This window comes from Tiliqua scincoides, chromosome 12, assembly GCF_035046505.1.
Source record: "Tiliqua scincoides isolate rTilSci1 chromosome 12, rTilSci1.hap2, whole genome shotgun sequence".
Lineage (NCBI taxonomy): Eukaryota > Metazoa > Chordata > Lepidosauria > Squamata > Scincidae > Tiliqua > Tiliqua scincoides.
In genome coordinates, this window is record NC_089832.1 from 7588843 (window position 1) to 7609923 (window position 21081).

The 21081-nt window shown below is 48.1% G+C and overlaps 1 protein-coding gene and 1 pseudogene across 2 annotated transcripts in view; both read left to right on the forward strand.

Annotated features, from left to right (window-relative positions):
- The first annotated feature begins 7796 nt into the window (after positions 1-7796).
- LOC136663541 (5S ribosomal RNA) lies at positions 7797-7913 on the forward strand (annotated as a pseudogene).
- Positions 7914-16044: 8131 nt separating this feature from the next.
- GRIA3 (glutamate ionotropic receptor AMPA type subunit 3) overlaps positions 16045-21081 on the forward strand; it is a 189087-nt gene continuing 184050 nt past the window's right edge. For both annotated transcript variants that reach the window (XM_066640006.1, XM_066640005.1), the window contains exons 1-2: positions 16045-16135; positions 18464-18622. In XM_066640006.1, the coding sequence (XP_066496103.1) occupies positions 16045-16135; positions 18464-18622 (250 nt within the window). The remainder of the gene's footprint in view (positions 16136-18463; positions 18623-21081) is intronic.

Below are 21081 nucleotides of genomic sequence, written 5' to 3' on the forward strand. Positions count from 1 at the left end.
GGGCTCACAATCTCAAAGGATGGGCAGTGTAATTTTTTTTTTTTATTTGGATGAGGGAGGACAGGAGGAGGAGCCCAAGGGGCTTCTTGCCTTAGAATTGACTGCAGAAGCCCAGGGAAGAGGGAAAAGGAGGCAGGGAAGCCGGAGGGAGTTGGTCTGTAGTGGTCACACTTTCCAACCTTATGGTTCCATTGTTACTTTGGAGGAGGAAGCCTCATTGAATGACCGGCACAATGGGGACTACCTCTGAGTACAGCTGCAAAGGATTGGGTCATACTGATAAGCCTCCCAGCTGCTGTCCTCCCTCTTGCCACTTCTGTCCTTACTCGCACACAGTCTGCGCCATCCTCTCCTGCCTTGTTTACAAATGGGATGGAGACAGCAGGGGAGTGTTAAATGAGAACTCTGACACGCACACCGTCAGCAGCTCCATTTTTTTTTTCTGCAGCTGTCATTTTTATGGAAAAGACTCAGGATTCTAGTTTTTTAAAGCCCCCCCCCCAAACACTGTAGGTGCCTCAGAAAACCCATCTGTTAGGACTCGTTTTTGAGTAAAGGGCCCTTTCTGTCGTGGCATCCAGCCTATTAAAGGCATCCAGCCTTTCTGACTGAGAAAGCCCCTTCTGTGGCGGCTTTTGGAAAGAGAGTTAATGCTGCGTTTGTTCTGCTAAGAGTGGTTAAGTTGTTGCTTTTGCTTGTATTGATTTCGGTTCTTGCTCAGTGCAACCCCCCCCCCCCGAACCTTCCTATTGGGAAAGGTGGGCTTTAAGCCACTTTTCAATAAAGAAATAAACAAAGATGAACTCACACTTGCCGCAGTTTACTTCTCATGATTCATAACACGCCTCTCCTTGTATTCGAATTGCTCAGTCCCAGCAGTCTGTTCCCCACCCCTCTCTTTGCAGATGATGCTTTCTTTATTCTTATGACTGACAGTCATAAGGCAGTAGCTCCAGGTGTCGCGGATCCTGTGGGGTCACCACATGATATCCACAGGCATCCAGTTTGGAAGGAAGCCATGGCTGGGACTGGGAGGGGGGTGGGACCAGCCTCTGGTACTTAGGCCTGATCCTAACCACCCTCCTGAGCAGCCTGATCCAACACCAGGCTGCTTGGATCTGTGCCAGTGTTTTAGGTGGCGCAGATCCCAGCAGCCCCATTGTAGTGGCTGGGGCAATGCTTAGGGTAAGGGGAAAAATAACTTCTTGCCCTGGGTTGTGCCACACCCACCTCCAACCCTGTGCTGCCTGCCTGTTCCAGTTCAGGTCTGATACCCCCATCCTTCTTAAGGACTATAAAGATAATATAATAAACTTAAGGGCTATAAAGATAATATAATAGACAATATAAAGTGTTCTAACACCTAGACCAGTGTTTCTCAAACTGTGGGTCAGGACCCTCTAGGTGGGTCCCCATTTCCAATTTCCCAATTTCAGGCGGGTCCCCATTCATTTCAATATTTTATTTTAAATCTGTTAGATTTGATGCTACCATGGTACGTAACTGCATTTGGGAAAATGTTGCAGACCTGTACTTTTAACAAGCTACTATGTATAATCTTTTAACAATGATAGTAAATGGGACTTATTCCTGGGTAAGTGTGGATAGGATTGCAGCCTAGGATTGTTAAAACTCTTCCTGCTTGATGATGTCACTTCCGGTCATGACATCACTTCTGGTTGGTCCTGACAGATTCTCATTCTAAAAAGTGGGTCTCAGTGCTAAATGTATGAGAACCACTGACCTAGACCATGACGGGGTAGTTTTATAGGTCCTTCAACAAGTGAGTCTCTTTCTTTTGGAATGCTCAAATTCCAAAGCATCACCACCCCTCCCCAGTGTTTTTTTGTTGCTGACCCTCCCCTCCTGAACAGCTAAATTAGCTCTGCTGCTTCCCTCCCACTTGGTTTTCCAGTGGAGGACAAAGTTGTATTTTCTGTCTCTGTTGAATTTTCAGCAGTCTGTAGGTACAACATGCTAGCAACAGAACAAATAAGTCTTTCCTCTACCTTCTTATTTCAACAGAAGCCGCACTCCCGGAACGTAGGAGTCATAAACGATTAGGAGCTGCAGAATTTAATTCCAGAGCAAACTTGCCTCCGGTTCTCCCCTCTGCCAGAAAGGGGTGTGTATTTTGTTTCCTCCCCCCCCCCCCAAAAAAAAATAGAGACATGCTCTGGCTAATCAGATTTCCAGAATAGTGCTTTTTTAATATTTTAAAAGCCTTCCCTCGCACTCTGAGAATTTACAACGGCAAAGAGTCCCATCTCGCAGTGCTGCTATATTAATCTGCTCTTTCCCCCAGTCGCATGATTGTGCTTGGAACAAAGACAGTGTTGGTGGATGCCATGTCCAATTTAATAGGCCTCGGCACTTTGCTAAAGCACTGCAGTGGATCAATTGGAGTTAATTATTATACAAGATTAAACAGCAAATAACTACAGTACATAAAAAAAGTAATGTGGAAAGAACCAGCCTCAACAACACTCCGAGAAAGAATTTCAAAAGTGGAGTCTGGAATTATCCTTATCTTACCCCATTGTCCCTGTGCAGCCAGCATGGCCTTAAGGCACAAGGTCCAATTCCATTTAAGCCAAGGATTGGGTGCACCAGGCAAGGGTAGTCTGGAGCGTCAAGAACAAGTATCTTCATTGCACTGGCTAGAGAGAGAGCCCGATCCGAAAACCTTCATAGGGTTCAATACCAGTTGAATTGGTGCTCCAAAATTGGTACTCCCTTGGCTGATTCGCCTGCAGTTCCCTGCTGTGGCTAAAGCTGGATGGTGGCACACAGGGACATGGTGTATATACAGAAGATTCCAGTTTCAATCCCAATCTCCGGGCTGGGGAAAACCCTTGCCTGAAACCTTGGGCAGCCATTGCCTGTTACTGTAGATGATCCTGAGCTAAACAGAACAATGGTCTCAGCTTCATAAACCAGTGTAGCTCACCTCTCTGGTACCTGGAGCCATAACTCTTGATGTCATTCCTAGAACTGCCTGACTCAGGTTATGGTGCACTTAGGGCGGCTGCACAGCACTCTGAGTGGCTGACTGGTTTTTTCAGTGCACAACTGCTTTGAGTTCCCATGGAAGGGGGCAAGGGGAAGTGGGACTTCCTTACTGCCATAGTGCCTTCTCCTGCAACCCTCTTCATGACCCCTCATCCCCTTGTGGACCACAACTGACTTCAGGCTTCTCCTCCTCCTTACTGCTGGCATCCTTCAAGGCAGTTTTTTTGTCTCAAGGCACACTATCAGTTTTTGGACAATTGACAAGGCACACCATGCTGTGGGTGGGGGGCTCATATCCCCCCCAAAGGTTCTATTAAAAAATGACCCTGCACCAAACTCCTGTGGTACACCTGGGGACCATTCGCGGCACACCAGTGTGCCACAGCACAGTAGTTGAAAATGGCTGCTTCAAGGCATGGTACCCGGGGCCCTGTACCCGCCACCCCCTTTGTTATGCCACTGTGTTCCTAGATAGGTTGAATTCTTGCCTGGCATCCCTCAGGTCATGAGATCAAAATGCGCTTCAAGCCAGCCTCTGACTGGGTGAATAAACCATCACTGATCCCAAGTTGATCACACACTCTCCTCAATGCCTTTCAACGGGGTCATTTAACTCATTTCACCATATCATAAAGTGATATAAGTCCTGTTCTGAAGGCACTTGATGGGAATGAATCCAATGAAAGAGAGAGAGAGAGAGAGAGAGAGAGACAGGGCTTGGAGCCACTGGACATCTTCTGAGGGCTCTTAGATGGGTCAACTGCAGTTGTCTCAGGTCACCTTTGTGCCAATAACCTTCACATAGGTGGTGAGGGTGCAATTCTCTCAGGACCTGCCCAGGTAGGACAGGGTTTATTTCAGACCAAGGGCCCCTGAAATCTGGAGCTGCTCCAATACCTCTCTGCACACTGAAGATCCAAAGGCCAAAACTCTGAGGAAAAGTCCATCATGGGTTACAAGCCGTGATGGGCATGTGCAACCTCCTGATTTTAGAAGTGGGCTTCCTCAGAATGCCAGATGTGAGGAAGGGCACCAGGATGCAGGTCTCTTGTCTTGTGTGCTCCCAGAGGCAACTGGTGAGATACAGGAAGCTGGACTAGATGGACTTTTGGCTCTTCTTATGTTCTTCCATGAACAGAAAATTCTTTTCTTGAGCAACCTACAGCATTGTTTTCAAAACTGAGCTGATGTATTCATTAACATCCCTTGTGTTTTCCTATTGATTTGGCAATTAGAAGTGGGTGGGAGGAAATACCATCCTCTTTTACAAAAATAAATATAGCACGTTTTCAAATTAGTATCCATAAAGGCCAATTAAATGGGAGACAGGTTAAAATTAATGCTACAGTTAATTAGATAATATATTTGATTATTGCAGTTCTAATTAAAACCCTAATTGACTTTTCATCACTTATCCTATTGTTGACACTTTAAACAATTAAACTCACTCATTTCTAGTTAATTTCATGTTGGGGCTTTTCATGCATGGACTACCCAAAGCCTCAAATATTTTTTTATACATATATTTCTCCTACTTTATAAGTACTGCTTATAAATGCTTATCTGTAAGGGGCAGAATTGCCACCTGCCTTTCATTATCTGTGACTCTGTTCTCATTATCCATGAATACTGTGCTGGGGCCACATCATACGGGCACTGGTATTGGCCCGTAAAGAATCATCGGAAACATTTGTGTCCACTTCCAGACTTGCCCAAGGCACCACTTGGGTCTTGGTCTTGGGCACCATCTTGGGGATTCCAACAGAACCTTTACAACCCTGGCAATGATGAGGGGCTGATGATGAGAGGTCTCTGGAAGGCTACCTGCTCTGGAACTGGGGCAAGCCAAGGGAAGGAACCAAGGACAGACAGAGGAAGAGGACAGGTGAAGCCACCCCCTCCCCACTGCTGAGCTCTGAGGCCTTGTTGTTGGGCCAGCAACCTTCAATGAGTCAAGGGATAGCCAACATGGAGAAATTGCCATCATCACAACCTTCAATGCATCAAGAGATATCCAGCAAAGAGGAGGAAGCATCAGATGTTGGAAATGTTGATGAACCTTTGCTGTCACCCAGCCCCATAGGCTTCAAGTTAAGATTCAAGTTCATAGACCATATGGTAAAAAAGTCCCCTGGAACCTAATTCCATTTTCCCCATAGGCTCAATGATTCAGTATCTGCTAATTCAATACCCACTATGTTTTCAAAGAAAACCCTTGAGGATTATGAGACCCTTGAGGATTATGAGAGCTGTCTGTATTACATTTGGGACCAGTGCTTGTTTTTCCCATTGGTCTGTTCCTGTTTTTCTCCTTAATCCCCTTTCATCTCTGTTATTATCAATGCTCCGATCACCCAATCTGCAAAGGTCTGTCTTCTCCAGAATTAATCAGCTTGGAGCTTATCAAACCGCTTGCATTAGCATACAGTTCCGTTAATTGTCTCTCTTTTGCTTTATGAGGACATAACCATAGAAAAGCTATGTAATTCTGATGAGATGAAAGTCTCGTTTGGTGGTTCATTTTTTTTAAAAGCAGCATTAAGCAGGATGAAACAATGGAATGGGCCTTTCTTAGTATCTGTTGTTACTCTGGGTGGTTTTTCAGAGAAGTAAAAAGGAGAGGTGGTCATTGTCCTGCTCTGAACCTGCTCTTGCAATTAAGGAACAGAAATGAAAAATATGGGTTTGTTCTCTCTTTTTTCATAATGCTGGTTGACTCCCCCGTTCTACTGTCCCTTTTCTTAATGTTCATTGTCTCCCCCACAAAATGTTCATGCATCCATTATTTCAGATTAGAAAAGGAATGTTTGAGCTGATGAGAATTTCCTTTTCAAGGGAGAATGCTTGCAGTTTTCACACCACCCCCAAATCTTTAAAAATGGACAAACTCCTTGGTAGGGCAGATGTACGATCCCATCCAAAGCACAACAGGACCACCTCTTCTACATGAACCTGCCTTCGGCCCAGTCAAATCACTGCTGTACTGAGTGCTACATACATTGACTGACAGCAGCTATCCAGAAATACAGACCAGAATCATTCCCAGTCTTACCTAGAGAAATGAGAGATTGAATTTGGGATCTCCATCATGTAAAGGAAGTGCTCTGCCACTGAGCTGAAGTCCTTCCTTGTGGAGCAGGAAGGCCATAAGGGCTGGACCAGCCATGAGGCCCAGTAAGGCAATGGCAGGCAAGAGGGTGGCAAATCAATGACTGGCTGCCAGGGGTGTCACTATAGGGGTGCAGGGTGATACCATGGGGAGTAACACCAAAAGCTCTCTCTCTCTCTCTCTCTCTCTCTCTCTCTCTCTCTCTCTCTCTCTCTCTCTCTCTCTCTCTCTCTCACTCCAGATGTGAGGTCCACCTAGACCCAGGCAGACCTGGTGGCTGGAAAAAGCCCACAAACTCAAAGCGTGGTGCCCAGTTCTGCCCACCTGGTCAACCTGGCCTCTCAGTCAGCCTCCAACTTTCACTTTCCAGATCTACCAGGTCTGGCCAGATCTACTAGGCAGGTAGACCTAGGTGCCACCTCAGGAAGCCTGGTAGACCTGGGCTCTGGAGACTTTTCTGGCCACAGCTAGTATGGGCAGAGGTCCATGGGGAGACAGCCATGACACCATGAATTACCACACTGAGTGATACCAATCCTAATGACAACACTGCTGGCTGCCACCTTCCCAGCCCGATACCCACCCAGCCACTTCACCTTGTGCTCCAACCCTCTTCTAGCTCATCAAGAGCAAATCAGAAGAGGGTGATTCATCTCTTCTACCAACTTTGCTGCTGCTGCTGAAAGCAAACAATCACAGTGGTGGGTCTGTGTTCTGCCAAATCCCAAACCAAGCTCTGCCTGGAGAATTATGCCCACTTTAAGCAAATTAGCTCCCCTTCTTTCCCCAACCAATGACCCTGGTTCTGCCCTGCAGTCCTGCTGGACCCCACCTCCAGGGTAGCTCACCTGTTCAACCTGCAGAGGTCCTCTCTCCTGCCAGCAGCCTCCCACCACTACAGCAGACCCTTGGTCCTCAGCAGGTCTTGGGCACAGCAGCCACACACCAAACTCCAGTGTCTCCAGCAGTCCGTTAGTCAGTCCATTAGTCATAAAGTCAGTCAGAGTATCCAGGGCAGAGTCCAAAGTCAATAAGCCAAGTCACAGTCCGAGGTCAGATTCCAAAGTTAGTAAGCCAAATCATTCAGTCTCCTCTCTAACCTGCACTCCTTCTACAACCCACAAACCCTTCCTGCCTCAGGTGCTCCTTATATCCCTGAGGGCCCTCTTGCCTTCAAGTGGCTGCAGCTGTGCAGCACACTCTGCTGGATGCCCAAGCCTTACCCTTAAAGGGGCCACTGATGACACCACATCTACCTCCTCGCCAGATCTTCCGCGATTCCAATACAGTCTGGAGGATGAGGCAGGGAGCAGCTGGGTCCCTTTTCTGATGGGAACAGGACTTCACTGCTTCTATTTCCTGGCTGGACACTTGCCTTGCCTTCTCCTTCAGCTGGAAAATAAGTACATCTCAATGCCCTCCTCCAACAGTCCCCTGGGTACAATGCTAGGAATGGCTACCATTGTCAATCATCCTTCAAGGGGTCAGCTCCCTGTCTCCAGAAGCTTAATGTCTATGCGGGTGGGTAGAAGCTTAATGTCTACCCAGGTACATGAATTCTGTACCTTGGGTAACTGCATGAATGCTAAAGCACTGTCCCCAGCACCTGCCATTTCACACTCTGTCGCCGTCGAGCTACCTTTCAGCCTCTTGATAATATATTATCGGACTCCAAAGCAGCAACTGTTACCCTGCACATGCCTGATCTCATCTGATCTCAGAAGCTAAGCAGGGTCAGGCCTGGTTAGTACTTGGATGGGAGACCGCTTGGGAATACCGGGTGCTGTAGGCTTATACCATAGTCTTTCGAGACTGAAGGTTGCCAACCAAGTACAGCCATGGCTTTTCATTCAGTGGAGGGCATGCTCTTACTGAAGACCTGCTCCAGTCAGAGAGATGATACTGAGGTAGAGGAGGGCTTGGTATCTAGCAGGTTCCCGTGATTAAATTCAAAATAAGCATAACATGCTAGAATGTGCACGGGCGGGGGGATGGGACGGGATGGACGGGATGGGACGGGACAGCACTAAAGGCACTAAAATGGTCAAGGCACACCATCAGGCTTTTGACAATTCACAAGGCACACCGTGCTGCCAGTGGGGGGGAGGGGCTCACATCCCCCACTGGCCCTACTAATAAATGACCTTCCCCTAAATCCCTGTGGACCACCTGTGAACCACTCGCGGCACACCAGTGTGCCATGGCAAAGTGATTGGAAATGGCTGGGTTAGAGGGTCTAGAAATGTGGGGCAGATTTCAAAGACACACTTTGCCTGAAGTGGCTCTCAGTTGTTGTTGTTGTTGTTGTTGTTATTGTTATTATTATATTGCTTTTATATGCAATAATATATTGCTTTTCAACAAAAAAGTTCACGTTACAATCAATGGCAACCATAGCCATATGTGGGGGGGGGGGGAGAGAGAGAGAGAGAGAGAGAAGCTGTGTTCCAAATGGTTCCTTTGAAAATCTTCCCTGGTTTCTAATTAGGGCTCCTGTCAAATAGATTTGCCCTGTAGAAAAGCACTGGGGAAAGTCCCTCTGGTGTTCAAGCAATATCATCCACTTCTTTATAGGAGCTCTTCAGACTAGAGTTGCCGCTGCATTATGCTTCAGGCTAAAAGTGGGGCTTCCTCTTTGAGCAAAAGAAGGGAGGAATTTGGGGGGGGGGGGAAGCAAAGAAAAAAATGTTGGAATAAGACAGACAAAATTCCTCAGGGCAAATGCTGCACATCATGAAATTTCCTTCACATTCCATCTACAGCAGCAAGGCAAATGTGGGTATGAATTTTGTCCATGAGGAAGGCCAAGAGAAGCCAAAGCAGTTTTGATGAGACTCACAAAATGAATTCCCGATGACTAATATACAAGTGCTTTGCATCATTCGTCCAAAAAAATGGGCCTTTAAGGCAAGTAAGCATTATTATTCCCAATTTGCAGATGGGAGGACTGAGGCTGAGCGGAGTATTTTGTCTAAGACAATCTACTAAGAGCTCCAGAAGGATCTCTCCAGACTGGCAGAATGGGCAGCAAAATGGCAGATGCGCTTCAATGTCAGTAAGTGTAAAGTCATGCACATTGGGGCAAAAAATCAAAACTTTAGATATAGGCTGATGGGTTCTGAGCTGTCTGTGACAGATCAGGAGAGAGATCTTGGGGTGGTGGTGGACAGGTCGATGAAAGTGTCGATCCAATGTGCGGCGGCAGTGAAGAAGGCCAATTCTATGCTTGGGATCATTAGGAAGGGTATTGAGAACAAAACGGCTAGTATTATAATGCCGTTGTACAAATCGATGGTAAGGCCACACCTGGAGTATTGTGTCCAGTTCTGGTCGCCGCATCTCAAAAAAGACATAGTGGAAATGGAAAATGAGCGACTAAGATGATTACGGGGCTGGGGCACCTTCCTTATGAGGAAAGGCTACGACGTTTGGGCCTCTTCAGCCTAGAAAAGAGACGCTTGAGGGGGGACATGATTGAGACATACAAAATTATGCAGGGAATGGACAGAGTGGATAGGGAGATGCTCTTTACACTCTCACATAATACCAGAATCAGGGGACATCCACTAAAATTGAGTGTTGGGCGGGTTAGGACAGACAAAAGAAAATATTTCTTTACTCAGCGTGTGGTCGGTCTGTGGAACTCCTTGCCACAGGATGTGGTGCTGGCGTCTAGCCTAGATGCCTTTAAAAGGAGATTGGACAAGTTTCTGGAGGAAAAATCCATTATGGGGTACAAGCCATGATGTGTATGCGCAACCTCCTGATTTTAGAAATGGGTTATGTCAGAATGCCAGATGCAAGGGAGGGCACCAGGATGAGGTCTCTTGTTATCTGGTGTGCTCCCTGGGGCATTTGGTGGGCCGCTGTGAGATACAGGAAGCTGGACTAGATGGGCCTATGGCCTGATCCAGTGGGGCTGTTCTTATGTTCTTACTAAGGTTCAAAGTAGGGGCAAGAGTCAAACTGGGAAAGTTCTGATTGGCTGCTTAACAGCTTAGCCACTAGCCTAGTCTTAGCTCATTTGCCAAAGATATATGGTCAAAGGCAAGAAATTGAAGAAACATCCAAGGCACATCACATCAACCAATGAATGAGAGAATTCACACCTAGGTGCTGTCCACTTCTCTTCTCAAAGAGAAGATTTGAGGAAAGATTTGATTTGCATCAAATCACAGGTGTGAGTAAAAGTGGAAATGTTGGGGGTGGGGAGAAGTGATGGATAAAAAGATGAAGTTATTCATTTGGAGAGCATTAAAGTAGCAAGACTTGCAGGAGCAAACATGGCTACATTCTCAGCCAGAGGCTTGCAATTGTTTTAAGAAAGGTGTTATGGCCCCTCTGGCTAAGAAGCAGCCCCATCCATCCTCCCAGTCCTGTAATCCCTGTGCTTAATCCCTGTGGTGGTGAACTGCCCATCAGCCACTGATGAGATGTTGATGGCCTTCCAATCTCACCCCAACATGACCCAGGAGCAACATAACAGTGGTTGCTGATTGGCTGGGAGGCAGACCAATCAGCGACTCTGCATGGTCATGGTGTATGACAGGGGTGCTTAATAGGTGGATCACGATCTACCGGTAGATCACGAGGCAAAATGAGTAGATCACGGAGCCCTGTGTCTCCAAACTGTTAATATGTCAGTTTCGTCTAGTGACTAGACGAAACTGACATATTTAGCTGACACTAAAGTGACACTGAAAGTGACACTTTAGCTGCTCTTCAGGCATGCAGCAACAAAACTGACGAAACTGACTAGACTCCAGCAGGGGCTCCATACATTAAAGGGGGTGACTGTCAGACGCTTCCTTCCCCCTGGTAGATCTCCGGGCCTTGCTGGGTTTCAAAGTAGCTCTCGAGCCAAAAAAGTGTGAGCACCCCTGGTGTATGACATCACTCTTGCCCCCCAGAGCTGGCTGAGGCATGGATTAGAAAGCCCTTGTCCATCACTGCTTGGTGGCTGGCAAAGAGTGTGCTGCAACAGGGATGAAATACTGTTAGTCTTTATAGCACCAGGGGTGCAGGCTCCCAAGTGGTGTGGCCACACTAGTCTTTCAAAGCCAATAGGAGGTCTGTGGCTGACAGTCTGGCCACGCTACAAGCAGTGCCTGCTGCTATTCTAACCATTTCAATTGAATAAACTTGTCAGGTGTGATCCCTTGACTTCCAGCTAGAGAGGCTGGCAGTAATTTGTGTGTTATGTATACACTATATACCACTTGAAGTCAGTGTGCAGAGTCTGCTGGAGTGTCACTGGATCAGCAAGTGGCTAGAGTGGGCAGGTTAAGTGCAGTTCCTTACAGAGAACATAGTGGGAGAAGGAAAGCAAAACATTTGCTGGGGCCTGGTCTAGCTATACAGCAGAATGCGGTGCTTGAATGACTGCACCACTTCTGGCTGCAAGTGGGAGGGAGCATCTCAGTCCTAGATGCTCCTTCTCTGAATGACACACTAGCCCACACCACTCTCCTTACCATGCTTCCTTTTCTACTCCACTTGCTGCCTCTTCTTCTTTTCCACAAAGAAGGCTTCTTTTCCTTCTTCTTTAATCCACAAAGGAGGATTAAAAGGAGGAAGAATGGGCATCAGCTGTGCCCCCAGATAAGAAGGGAAAGGTGGCACATGGTGCCACAAAGCCAAATGTCCTTCAGTAGTGCCAGGATGTCTGGGGCTGGCTTCATCCCAGAGGCACAAGCAACCCAAGCTATCATTTAGGACAACTATATTGTTAGCGGCCTGAGTATTGCACCCAGAGGTGTAAAAAGGGCAGAGCCTGCTCTGGGCGCTACGCCAAGGGGGTGCATGACTGCTTCGCGCTGTCTATGGTTCTTCCAATGAAAAGGGTGCTCAATGTGGTAGTTTTGCACCCCCGTTCCTTCTGCTCAGTGGCACCCCCTTCAAGTGGCACCTCTTCAAGGGGGATTCTCCACAGGAGAACTAATAGGGATGCAGAGCTGCCTGCACCTCCTCCTCTGGGGAGAACCTGGAAGTGATACTATGATGTCATGACATCACTGCCCTGGCTGCTGGGGTTTCTAGGTATGCCTCTGGGTGTGCCCTTTGATTGTTGGGACCCAAGACCCTTGGCACACCACTCTCAGATGGACATGCAAGTAAACCTGACTCATCAGAGTAGCTAGCCTCCCAGGAAAACATTGAGGGAGATAGAATGCAAACTGGGTTATGAAAGGAGCCCAGTTTCCAATGGAGCAGGGGTGTCCATTGGGTATTCAAACATTTTGGCAGGAGGGCCACATCATCTCTCTGACACTGTGTCTGGGGCCAGGGGAAAAAAAGAATTAATTTACATTAAAAATTTGAATAAATTTACATAAACGAATTCATTAGAGATGGAACTTATATGAATGAATGAAGGTCTCACAGTAGCCCAAGGCCTATAAAAGGCCTTGCACAAAGCAAGGCCAGCCTTTCCTTCGCTGCCGCTGTTGCATCACAGATGTGAAACAGCAAGTAGTGGAGGGAGCCCTCATCCCACAGCTCAGGTGAGAGGTCGAACAGTCGTCCTCACGCTAAGAGTAGTTGCGTTGGGCCAGCATGGGCTCCAGCAAGTTTCCAGAGGGCCAGAGGCTTATTGGAGACTGGGGACTCCGCATGGGTCAAATTGGGAGCCCCCAAGGTCCGCAAGTGGCCCCCGGGCCGGGGTTTGGGCACCCCTGCAATGGAGAGAAAAGGAGCCAGTGAAGCCAGTGAAGGGCTTCAGGCAGCAGGGCTGGAAAGACACACTTTGCCAGCCAAAGCAGCTGCATTTAACATGCTTTCACATGCTTTGCATGCTTTTAACAATGCAACCCAGTTTCTCTTTGCCATGTAGCAGAAGATGCTTTGGATCTGGGATGGGTAATGGCAATATATTTTCAGGAGCCTTGAAACTCCAGGGGCCTGCAAGAGGCAGTCGATTCTCTCAGCGAAAAGACAACAGCTCAATTTTGTGACTAATGACTGCAAGATGGAATGGTGACGACGAGACAGTGTCTTCTTATTGATTCATACAACAATGTCTCTTTGGCATCTCATTTTGCAAGCGTGAGGCACAAAATGGTGTGGTTTACTTCCTGAGAATGGACTCTGCCTCTTGCAGGCCTCTGGAGTTCAATTGCTGCCTGGATCTCCTGCAGGTTTGGCCACTGAAATGGACACTGATGATACTGACCGGAAATTGACCAACTGGGCAGAGCCCAGGTAATACCTGGACACATCTCAGATCCAAAGGCTGTATCTTAGTATCTGTGGCCACAATGCCAGACGATGTTGAATGTTTGGATCAGCCACTGGGACTGCAATTCTAGACAGACTTCTTTGGGAGAAAGTTCCATTGAGTGGAATAGGGCTCACTTCTGAGTAGACATGCGTAGACTTGCACTGAAAATGACTGAAGGTTCCCTTATTTCTCCAGTTATCAGGTTGCTATTTGGTTGTGTTCTTCAGTTTCTCCCAAGGCCTTCTATGGGCACCCAGGGGGCTGCTTTCTACTAGGTCCCATCTGGCCAGTGACTGCTCTCCAAGGTATCAGCTGGAGATCTTTCCTTGCCATACTAGGAATTGAACTAGGGCCTTGTGGATCAAACGCATATGCTCTCTCCCCTACTGCTGACCTCTGACCTTAAAAAGGAATGCAGGTGATTCTTTTGCCAACCCAGTTCAAATCATACTAAAGGGCTGCTACTAAGCAAGACAGCAGCTTCAATAAGAGCCAGGATGGTGTAGTGGTTCTGGTGTTGGACTGGAAGACCTAGGGTCAAATCCCCACTCAGGGGAACTTCCTAGGTGACTTTCGCCAGTCATTCTCTCAGCCTCACCTACCTCACAGGGTTGTCGTGAAGATACAAGGATGGGAGGAACCATGTATATCACACTGAGCTCCTCAGAGGAAGGACAGAATAATAATGTGAAAAATTTAAAAAAACACCAAAGTTGCTCTGTCTGAGTCAGGCCTTTAGTCTGTCCAGCCCAGAATTGTCTGACTAGCAATGACTCTCCAACTATCTCAGCTATCCAACTATCTCCAACTATGACAGCTCTGCTATCTAAAATAGATGGGAGATGCGGGGAATGGAATCCTACCTGTTTCTATCATGCCAGCAGGTACATCCAGTCTAGAGATATTGAAGCAGGACAGTGACATGGAGTCAGAAATAAATGGGGAGGGGAATAGTGCAACCTTATATATATGTGTGTGTGTGTTTGAAGAAGGAATCCTGAGTAGCTCCACACCCAAAGCAAAGCTCCAGTCCTGAGTTATACAGAGCCCATAATTTACATGGATCCCTTGCTTAAATTTGCCCCCTTCCCCTGCCCAGCCTGATCCCTTTGGCCCCATTCACCACTTCTGTCATTGTGGTGGGCTCTCAACTCCATCTAGTGAATGCCAAGGAAGGCTGGGATCTTCCTTGAGTCACTTGAGGAAGGGATTTCTCAGGAGAAAAGCCACATCTGCAGAAATCCCCTCCAGCCCAATCCTCTGGGTCCAGCCACTTTCAGTGGAACGATGGACCCCCATATCCAGGCGGACAGAGAGTTGGACCCGATCCTAGGCCTGTTGACTTCGGAGCACAATCTAGGCAGGAAAGTGGAGATCAGATTGCAGCCTCAGAAACAAACCCCTCTGCGTTCAGTGGGGCTCACTCCTAGGGAAAGGAGGGCAGCCTTAATGTCATCTTCTTTCTTGAGTCACTTGAAGAAGGGATTTCTCAGGAGAAAACCCACACCTGCAAAAATGCTCTCATCCCTCCAGCCTAAGCCTCTGCTCATTCAGGGTCCAGTCAAGTTCAGTGGGAACGACAGACCACCCCATATCCAGGCAGATATTGAACCTGATCCTAGGCAAGTTGACTGGTGGGGCACAGTCTAGGAATGTCTTCTCAGAAGTAGGTCCCATGGGGTTCGATGGGGCTTACTCTCAGGAAAGTGGGGATCGGATTGCAGCCTCAGAAGTCAACCCCTCTGTGGTCCAGCCACGTTCAGTGGGGACGATGGACCCCCACGTCCAGGCGGACAGAGAGTTGCACCCCATCCTAGGCAAGTGGACTGGGTGGGTGGGTGGGTGGGGGGCGCAATCTAGGCATTCCTAGGTCCCATGGGGTTTGATGGGGCTTGCCATCAGGAAAGTGGGGATCGGATTGCAGCCTCAGGCGCCAACCCCGCTGCTTTGCTCACTCCTGGGAAAGGGGAGCAGCCTTAAAGGCACAGGGGCCCGCTATTGTCATCCCTTAGAGATGCCTTGAAGAGAGCATCCCTTCCTGAGCTGGGACAGCATCTTCCTTCCCCTGGGTTGCTCTCTCTCCCCCTTCCTTCCTTCTCTTAGCTGTACCTCCTCCTTCCCCCCCCCCCAGAGAGCCTCGCACAAAGCCAATGCAGCCTTAAAGGGGCCAGTTGCCGCTTTAAAGGGAGGGAGGTCCGCGTGAGCCTCCCCTGTGCGTGTCCATTGACTGCGCTGAAAGCGAGACGGGCGCTGCTGCTGGGGGCTCCGGCTGCAGTTCGCGGGCAGGCTGGAGAAGGATGCGGCCGGCTGAGAAGGAGGCAGCGCCGCGGTGAAGTTTGAGCCCCCGCGTGGCCCGATCGGGGGGCGACCGGCTGCAGGAGAAGGCGGGGACGGGAGGGGGGCGCCTCCCCACCGTGGCTGCTCCAGGGGGAGGAGGAGGAAGACCCTGCGGAGCCTCTCCTCCGAGCTGATGAGCCTCTCCAGGCTGGGGTGAAGGCGAGGAGGAGGAGGAGGAGAACGCCAGGAGGAAGGCTGAGAGGAGGAGGAGGAGGAGTACCCCCCAAGAGTCCTCGGATCCTCCACCATCACCCCCACCACACACACACACACACACACACACCATCACTGTTGCGTCCATGCCCGTCTGGTCCGTTTCACTGTAGAAATTGAACTGCGGGGTCTGCGAGAAGAAGGGGGGGCCAAAATGGGGCAGCCCCTACTGCCAACTCTCTGCCTCCTCCTGGCGGGGCTGCCTGGGGAGTCGCTGGGAGGATTCCCAAACACCATCAGTATAGGTAAGTGGCTCGGAGCGCACCCCAAAGCCCTTCAGCAGCAAAGGCGAGAAGACTTGGAGGTTCTGTTGCGCCCGGGGGGGGGGGGGCTAGCTTCATCTAAAGTCTCCCATCCATGATCCACCACCACCACCAGCCCTGCAAGGATCTTTCGTACGCAGGGTAGGGTTTTACTGCTCCAGGAAGCTGTCTAGCCAATGCAGTCGTTTTAAAGGGGGGGGGGAATGGAGAGAGTGGGAAAGAAACTACAGAGCACTGCATGGATTAATGGGGGGGTTTGGCTGGAAGGGAAACTGGGATCGCGTTTTGATAACGTTTAGTCAGGCTTGCAGTGCGGTCCTGAAGTCACGGCAGAGCATCTCCATGATGTTGGAATGCAGGTTCATGACTTGTTTTAAGCCTCAAACCGCCCCCCCCCCAACAACAACACGCCCAGCCTGCCTCCCGATGGCAAAACTTCCATTGATCTGAATGGTGCCGGGTTTGCCTGGGGTTCTTTTGATGGTCTCCCTGCACAGAACTATGTGATTGAGCAAACTGGGGGGCTCAAACTGAAAGATTCCCTACTTGAAGCTTGCCTTGCTTTGGGGGGGGGGGAGAGAGAGAGAGAGAGAAAGAGAGAGCCCACACAAATACAGAGCCCCCCCCCCACACACACACACACACAGAAAGTCCCAAGAATGTGGTAGGGTTAATAAGACTGGGCAGTTTGCAATAGCCCAGTCTTGGGGGAAGGGGGTCCATATAATAGCCCAGTCTTTGGGGGGGGGGGTTTGGGGTCTCTGGACTGGAACAGGGCACAGCAGAGGAGCCCAGGGGAATTGCAGGCGACAGGCTGAAAGAATCAATTACTTGTCTGCCTGGGTATGCCATCCCCCGAGCTCTGCATCAGATGTACTCCTTTGGCTGTTCTGAGTAGGAGTGAGATATTTTCCCCCCTCCCTCTTGGGTTCTGGGGCACTGAGAAATGCCACGCCATGTGTTTAAAAATAGCATTTTATTCATGTCTTGGCAGGCATCATACCTGGGTGGGTGAACAGGTCCTGCTTTCCTCTGTGCTGCAGAAGGAGAATGCTAAAGGCGCTAAGGATGATTTTTTTTTTCTCCTAAGGCACCCCCCCCCCGTGAGGCCTGACTTAATGTGCACAAAATAAATCTTCAGAAGATGTTGAACTTGGATTTCTTGCCCCTTGTAGCACATCTATGGTACAGGAGCCAAAATGCCTGGGGAGGGGATCCCGAAATAGGGGAGCCTCTGCTCACAGGTGTCCAAAATGCCACCTGTGCGTACCCTGTGTTGCTTTGGAAAATGACGGCTATGATGCTGGAGGCTCTTTGTGAGAACAAGTGGCATTAACTACCATTCAGAGCGCGATACCATAGTCTTCCGAGACTGAAGGATGCCAAGGACATGGAAGCCCTTGCTGATTCTCTGTGCCGCTTGGATGCTCAGGCCCCCATCCTTTCTTGCCCCAAACCTCTTCCGACTTCCTTGGAAAGAATCCCCACTGAGTTCAATAAGGGCTAACTCCGGGACAACTCTATAGTTGTCAGGATCGTAGTACTCTGAAAGCCACAGCTGCAGCCTGGAGGCACGCTTGTAGTCCAGTCCTATACATGCGTACTCTGCAGTAAAGTTCAACTGTGCCTGTTAAGGCTGCAATCCTTGTGCATGCTTCCATGAGAGCAGGCAGCAGCAGGATTTGCTTCCGAGTAGAAATTCTGTACAGCAGCTTGGACTGCACAGGTGTTGCGAAAGGAAGCCCTGTTGACGTCTGTGGGCTATATTCATGCTTAGAAGTCTGCTAAAAGCCACTTAACACTTCTGAATGTATAATTTTCATTTAAGGCTATGATCCTATCTGTGGTTGCTTGGAGTAAGTCTCACTGCACTCAGTGGGTCTTGCTTCAGAGCCAAGCCTGGGCTGGGTTGGGCTGTGAGAGTGCAAGTGACAACCCCATCCTGTTCATGTTTACCTGGAAGTCTTCCTAGGTTCAGTGGGCACCACCCTTGGCATATCTACTCAGAAGTAAGTCCCATTGTGTTCAGTGGGGCTTACTCCCAGGAAAGTGTGGCTAGGATTGCAGCCCTTCTCTCTCTCTCTCTCTCTCTCTGTGTGTGTGTGTGTGTGTGTGTAAGGATTGTAGCCTTAATTTTTTTTTTAACTTGGTGTGTGTGGATACTAAGTTGCACTGTGATATTAAAATGTGTTGCTTTTAGCTGTGGGGCTAGAGCTCTGTTGCTATACACCAGCGACAACTCCGAAATACAGATCAGGCTACAGACCTTGAAAATACCATTTTTTTTAAAAAAAATCTTCTCTGTTGTAGGAGGACTTTTCATGCGTAACACAGTCCAGGAGCACAGCGCATTTCGTTTTGCTGTACAGTTATACAACACAAACCAAAATTTCACAGAGAAACCTTTCCACCTGAACTATCATGTCGACCACCTGGATTCCTCCAACAGCTTTTCGGTCACAAATGCATGTAAGTAGCACCCGGTCATTCCTGACTACAGCCCTGAGATACCCTATTGGAGTTCTCTCTCTTTCTCCCCCCCCCCCCCCCACTGCCACCTCCATATCCTTGCTCTCCAGAGCTGTGGTTCAGGTTTGCAACTTCCAGAGGGGTTGTCGTGTTAGTTCGTCATGGTAAATGCAGCTCATGAAAGTGTGTGCTTGGAAATGGGTTCGCCTTTCAGGGGCTACAAACGTCTCTGCTATTTTAGTTCATGGGTGGTGGACTCCGTTGCCATAGTCCTGCCATGTTTTGGCAGTACAACTTGCTTCCTTAAAAAAAAAAAGCGTTCTGCAGAGTGTGTGTGTGTGTGTGTGTGTGTGTGTGTGTGTGAGAGAGAGAGAGAGAGAGAGAGAGAAATCTCTGAAAGAAGCAAAAGTTGAATGTGTTTATTGCTGCATGTGTCTCTATATTGCTTCAAAAGTGGTTGTGTATTTAGCGACAATGTGTGTGTGTATATGTGGACGGATTATTTCAGAAACAGTGTCTCTTGAGAATGCAAGGTGGAGACTGTTTAAAGTGACCTTGAGGTGATGTAGTGTGATGGGTTTACTGGTCCCCTTCTCCTGTTAAAAAATAGCGTCATGATCTCTCTCTCTCTCTCTCATTCTCACACACACGACTGTGCAAACCATTGAATGTTCTGGGAGGTGACATGGTGTAGAGAGCTTTTCAGTCTGGGGCGGGGGGAGTTAGCACTGCAGACGCCTGTGTATTTCTCGAGCTTATTGATGCCTTACTCGAGAGAGTGAGCAATTGGAACCAGAGAAAAGAATATAGTGCAGTAAAAGGAAAACAGACCTATTAGGCATCTCTGTGTTATGGCAAGTCCTATTAGAAGCCCACCCTAATATTGGGATTGTTGTGTTGGGGAGGGGGGATTAAGTTTACCGTGTGGTCACTGCTCTGGTTATGTGTTACCCTGGCTTTAACTTCTGTTTGATACTGACTTTGAGCACTGGTCCATTTAGGCTGGTATTGTCTACTACACCAGCTCTTTAGGGGTTCTGGGTAGGGTCTTGCCCAGATGTTGGGGATTGATCCTGGAATCTTCTGAATGCAGAGTCATCTTCCGGGGGGGGGGGGAGAGGGAGAATCTTCACGCTAGCTGTTTAAACCTAGGAAACCCTGCATAGGCGTCTGTACCACATTGTAATGTCAAACTTGAATTATTTTGAACTTGGCCCTGAACCAAGCCCTGGTTGGCAACTAGTTATATCAGAGGGCCGCTTTGAAAGATTTGGGATGATGGGGCAAGACCTCTGTTACCGTTCCTTCTGATGATTTGGTGCCAAGTACTTCTACTACAGAAACTATTCATTCACACTTTGCTTTGTTTAAGCCCTCAGTGATCTGGCAACAGCTAGATTTGACCCTGGGTCTCCTACTTGCTGATCCCTACCTTAAGGCAATCTCTCTTGAAGGGGGGAGGCTTGAAGCTAAACAAACTATTAAGTTTGTGATTATGGGATGTTTTTCTAGCCCTTGCAAACAGAGAAATTGATGGTGCAATCTTCTGTGTGTCTACTTGGAAATTAGCCACATGTGTTTAATGGCACTTGCTCCCCGATAAGTGTGTATAGGATTGCAGTCTTAATGATTAAGGGGGTGGACAGAATAGCAAGACAGTATCTTTCAGGAACTTCTAAATTATTAGGGCAAGAAGTCTTCAAATGTGTCTATTTAGAAAGCAAACTTCTGGACCCATCACCTTCTCTTGAGATCCCTGGCTTTGCAGGCTGAAGTTCTGCTTTGTGTAATATTCAAACTCTTGAAAAATTGAGTCAAAATGTTAATTATCTCGTTATAAATGGGGTGGCCACATCTGAAGCAGCCTTTGTAACTGTGCTTTCAACAGTATGAAGGCTTTAGCAGGTTATAATGCATCCATCTCCATGCTGTGGCCAATTTTATTTACTGACTTCCTCAAACTGAGCTGCTGTTAAGTGCACAGCAGCAAACCAGATTGTGTTTTCCTGGTCAGTTGGTAATCCTAGTTATAATGTTTGCATTTATAACACCCTAAAGATGCCCATATTGGAGATTTTATTAGCCTAACTGCCTTGTCTGAGCAACTATTTAACAACTATCTGAATAGTAATCCTTAATGAATGTAATCCCTTCAAGAGGCTCTATCTCAAATATGATTTCATTAAATATCAATTATATGCATTTAAACTAAAGGCATTAAACTGCTTGGATAACTTGCTATTAATTGTTTTTAAAAAATATTATTAGTGTTGCTTCTTGATTTTACTAAGATTACGAGCAAGGTTAACCTAGATGCTTTAGCATCTGAGGTGGAAAAACCTACACACTTCCTGCTCTCCCCTGAATTAACCCTGGTATTCAGTGGCACACTGTCTCTAAAACATCAAGGCTTCAGTTGGCCTTTGTAGTTGATGGACCTCTCCTTTTCCATGAATATA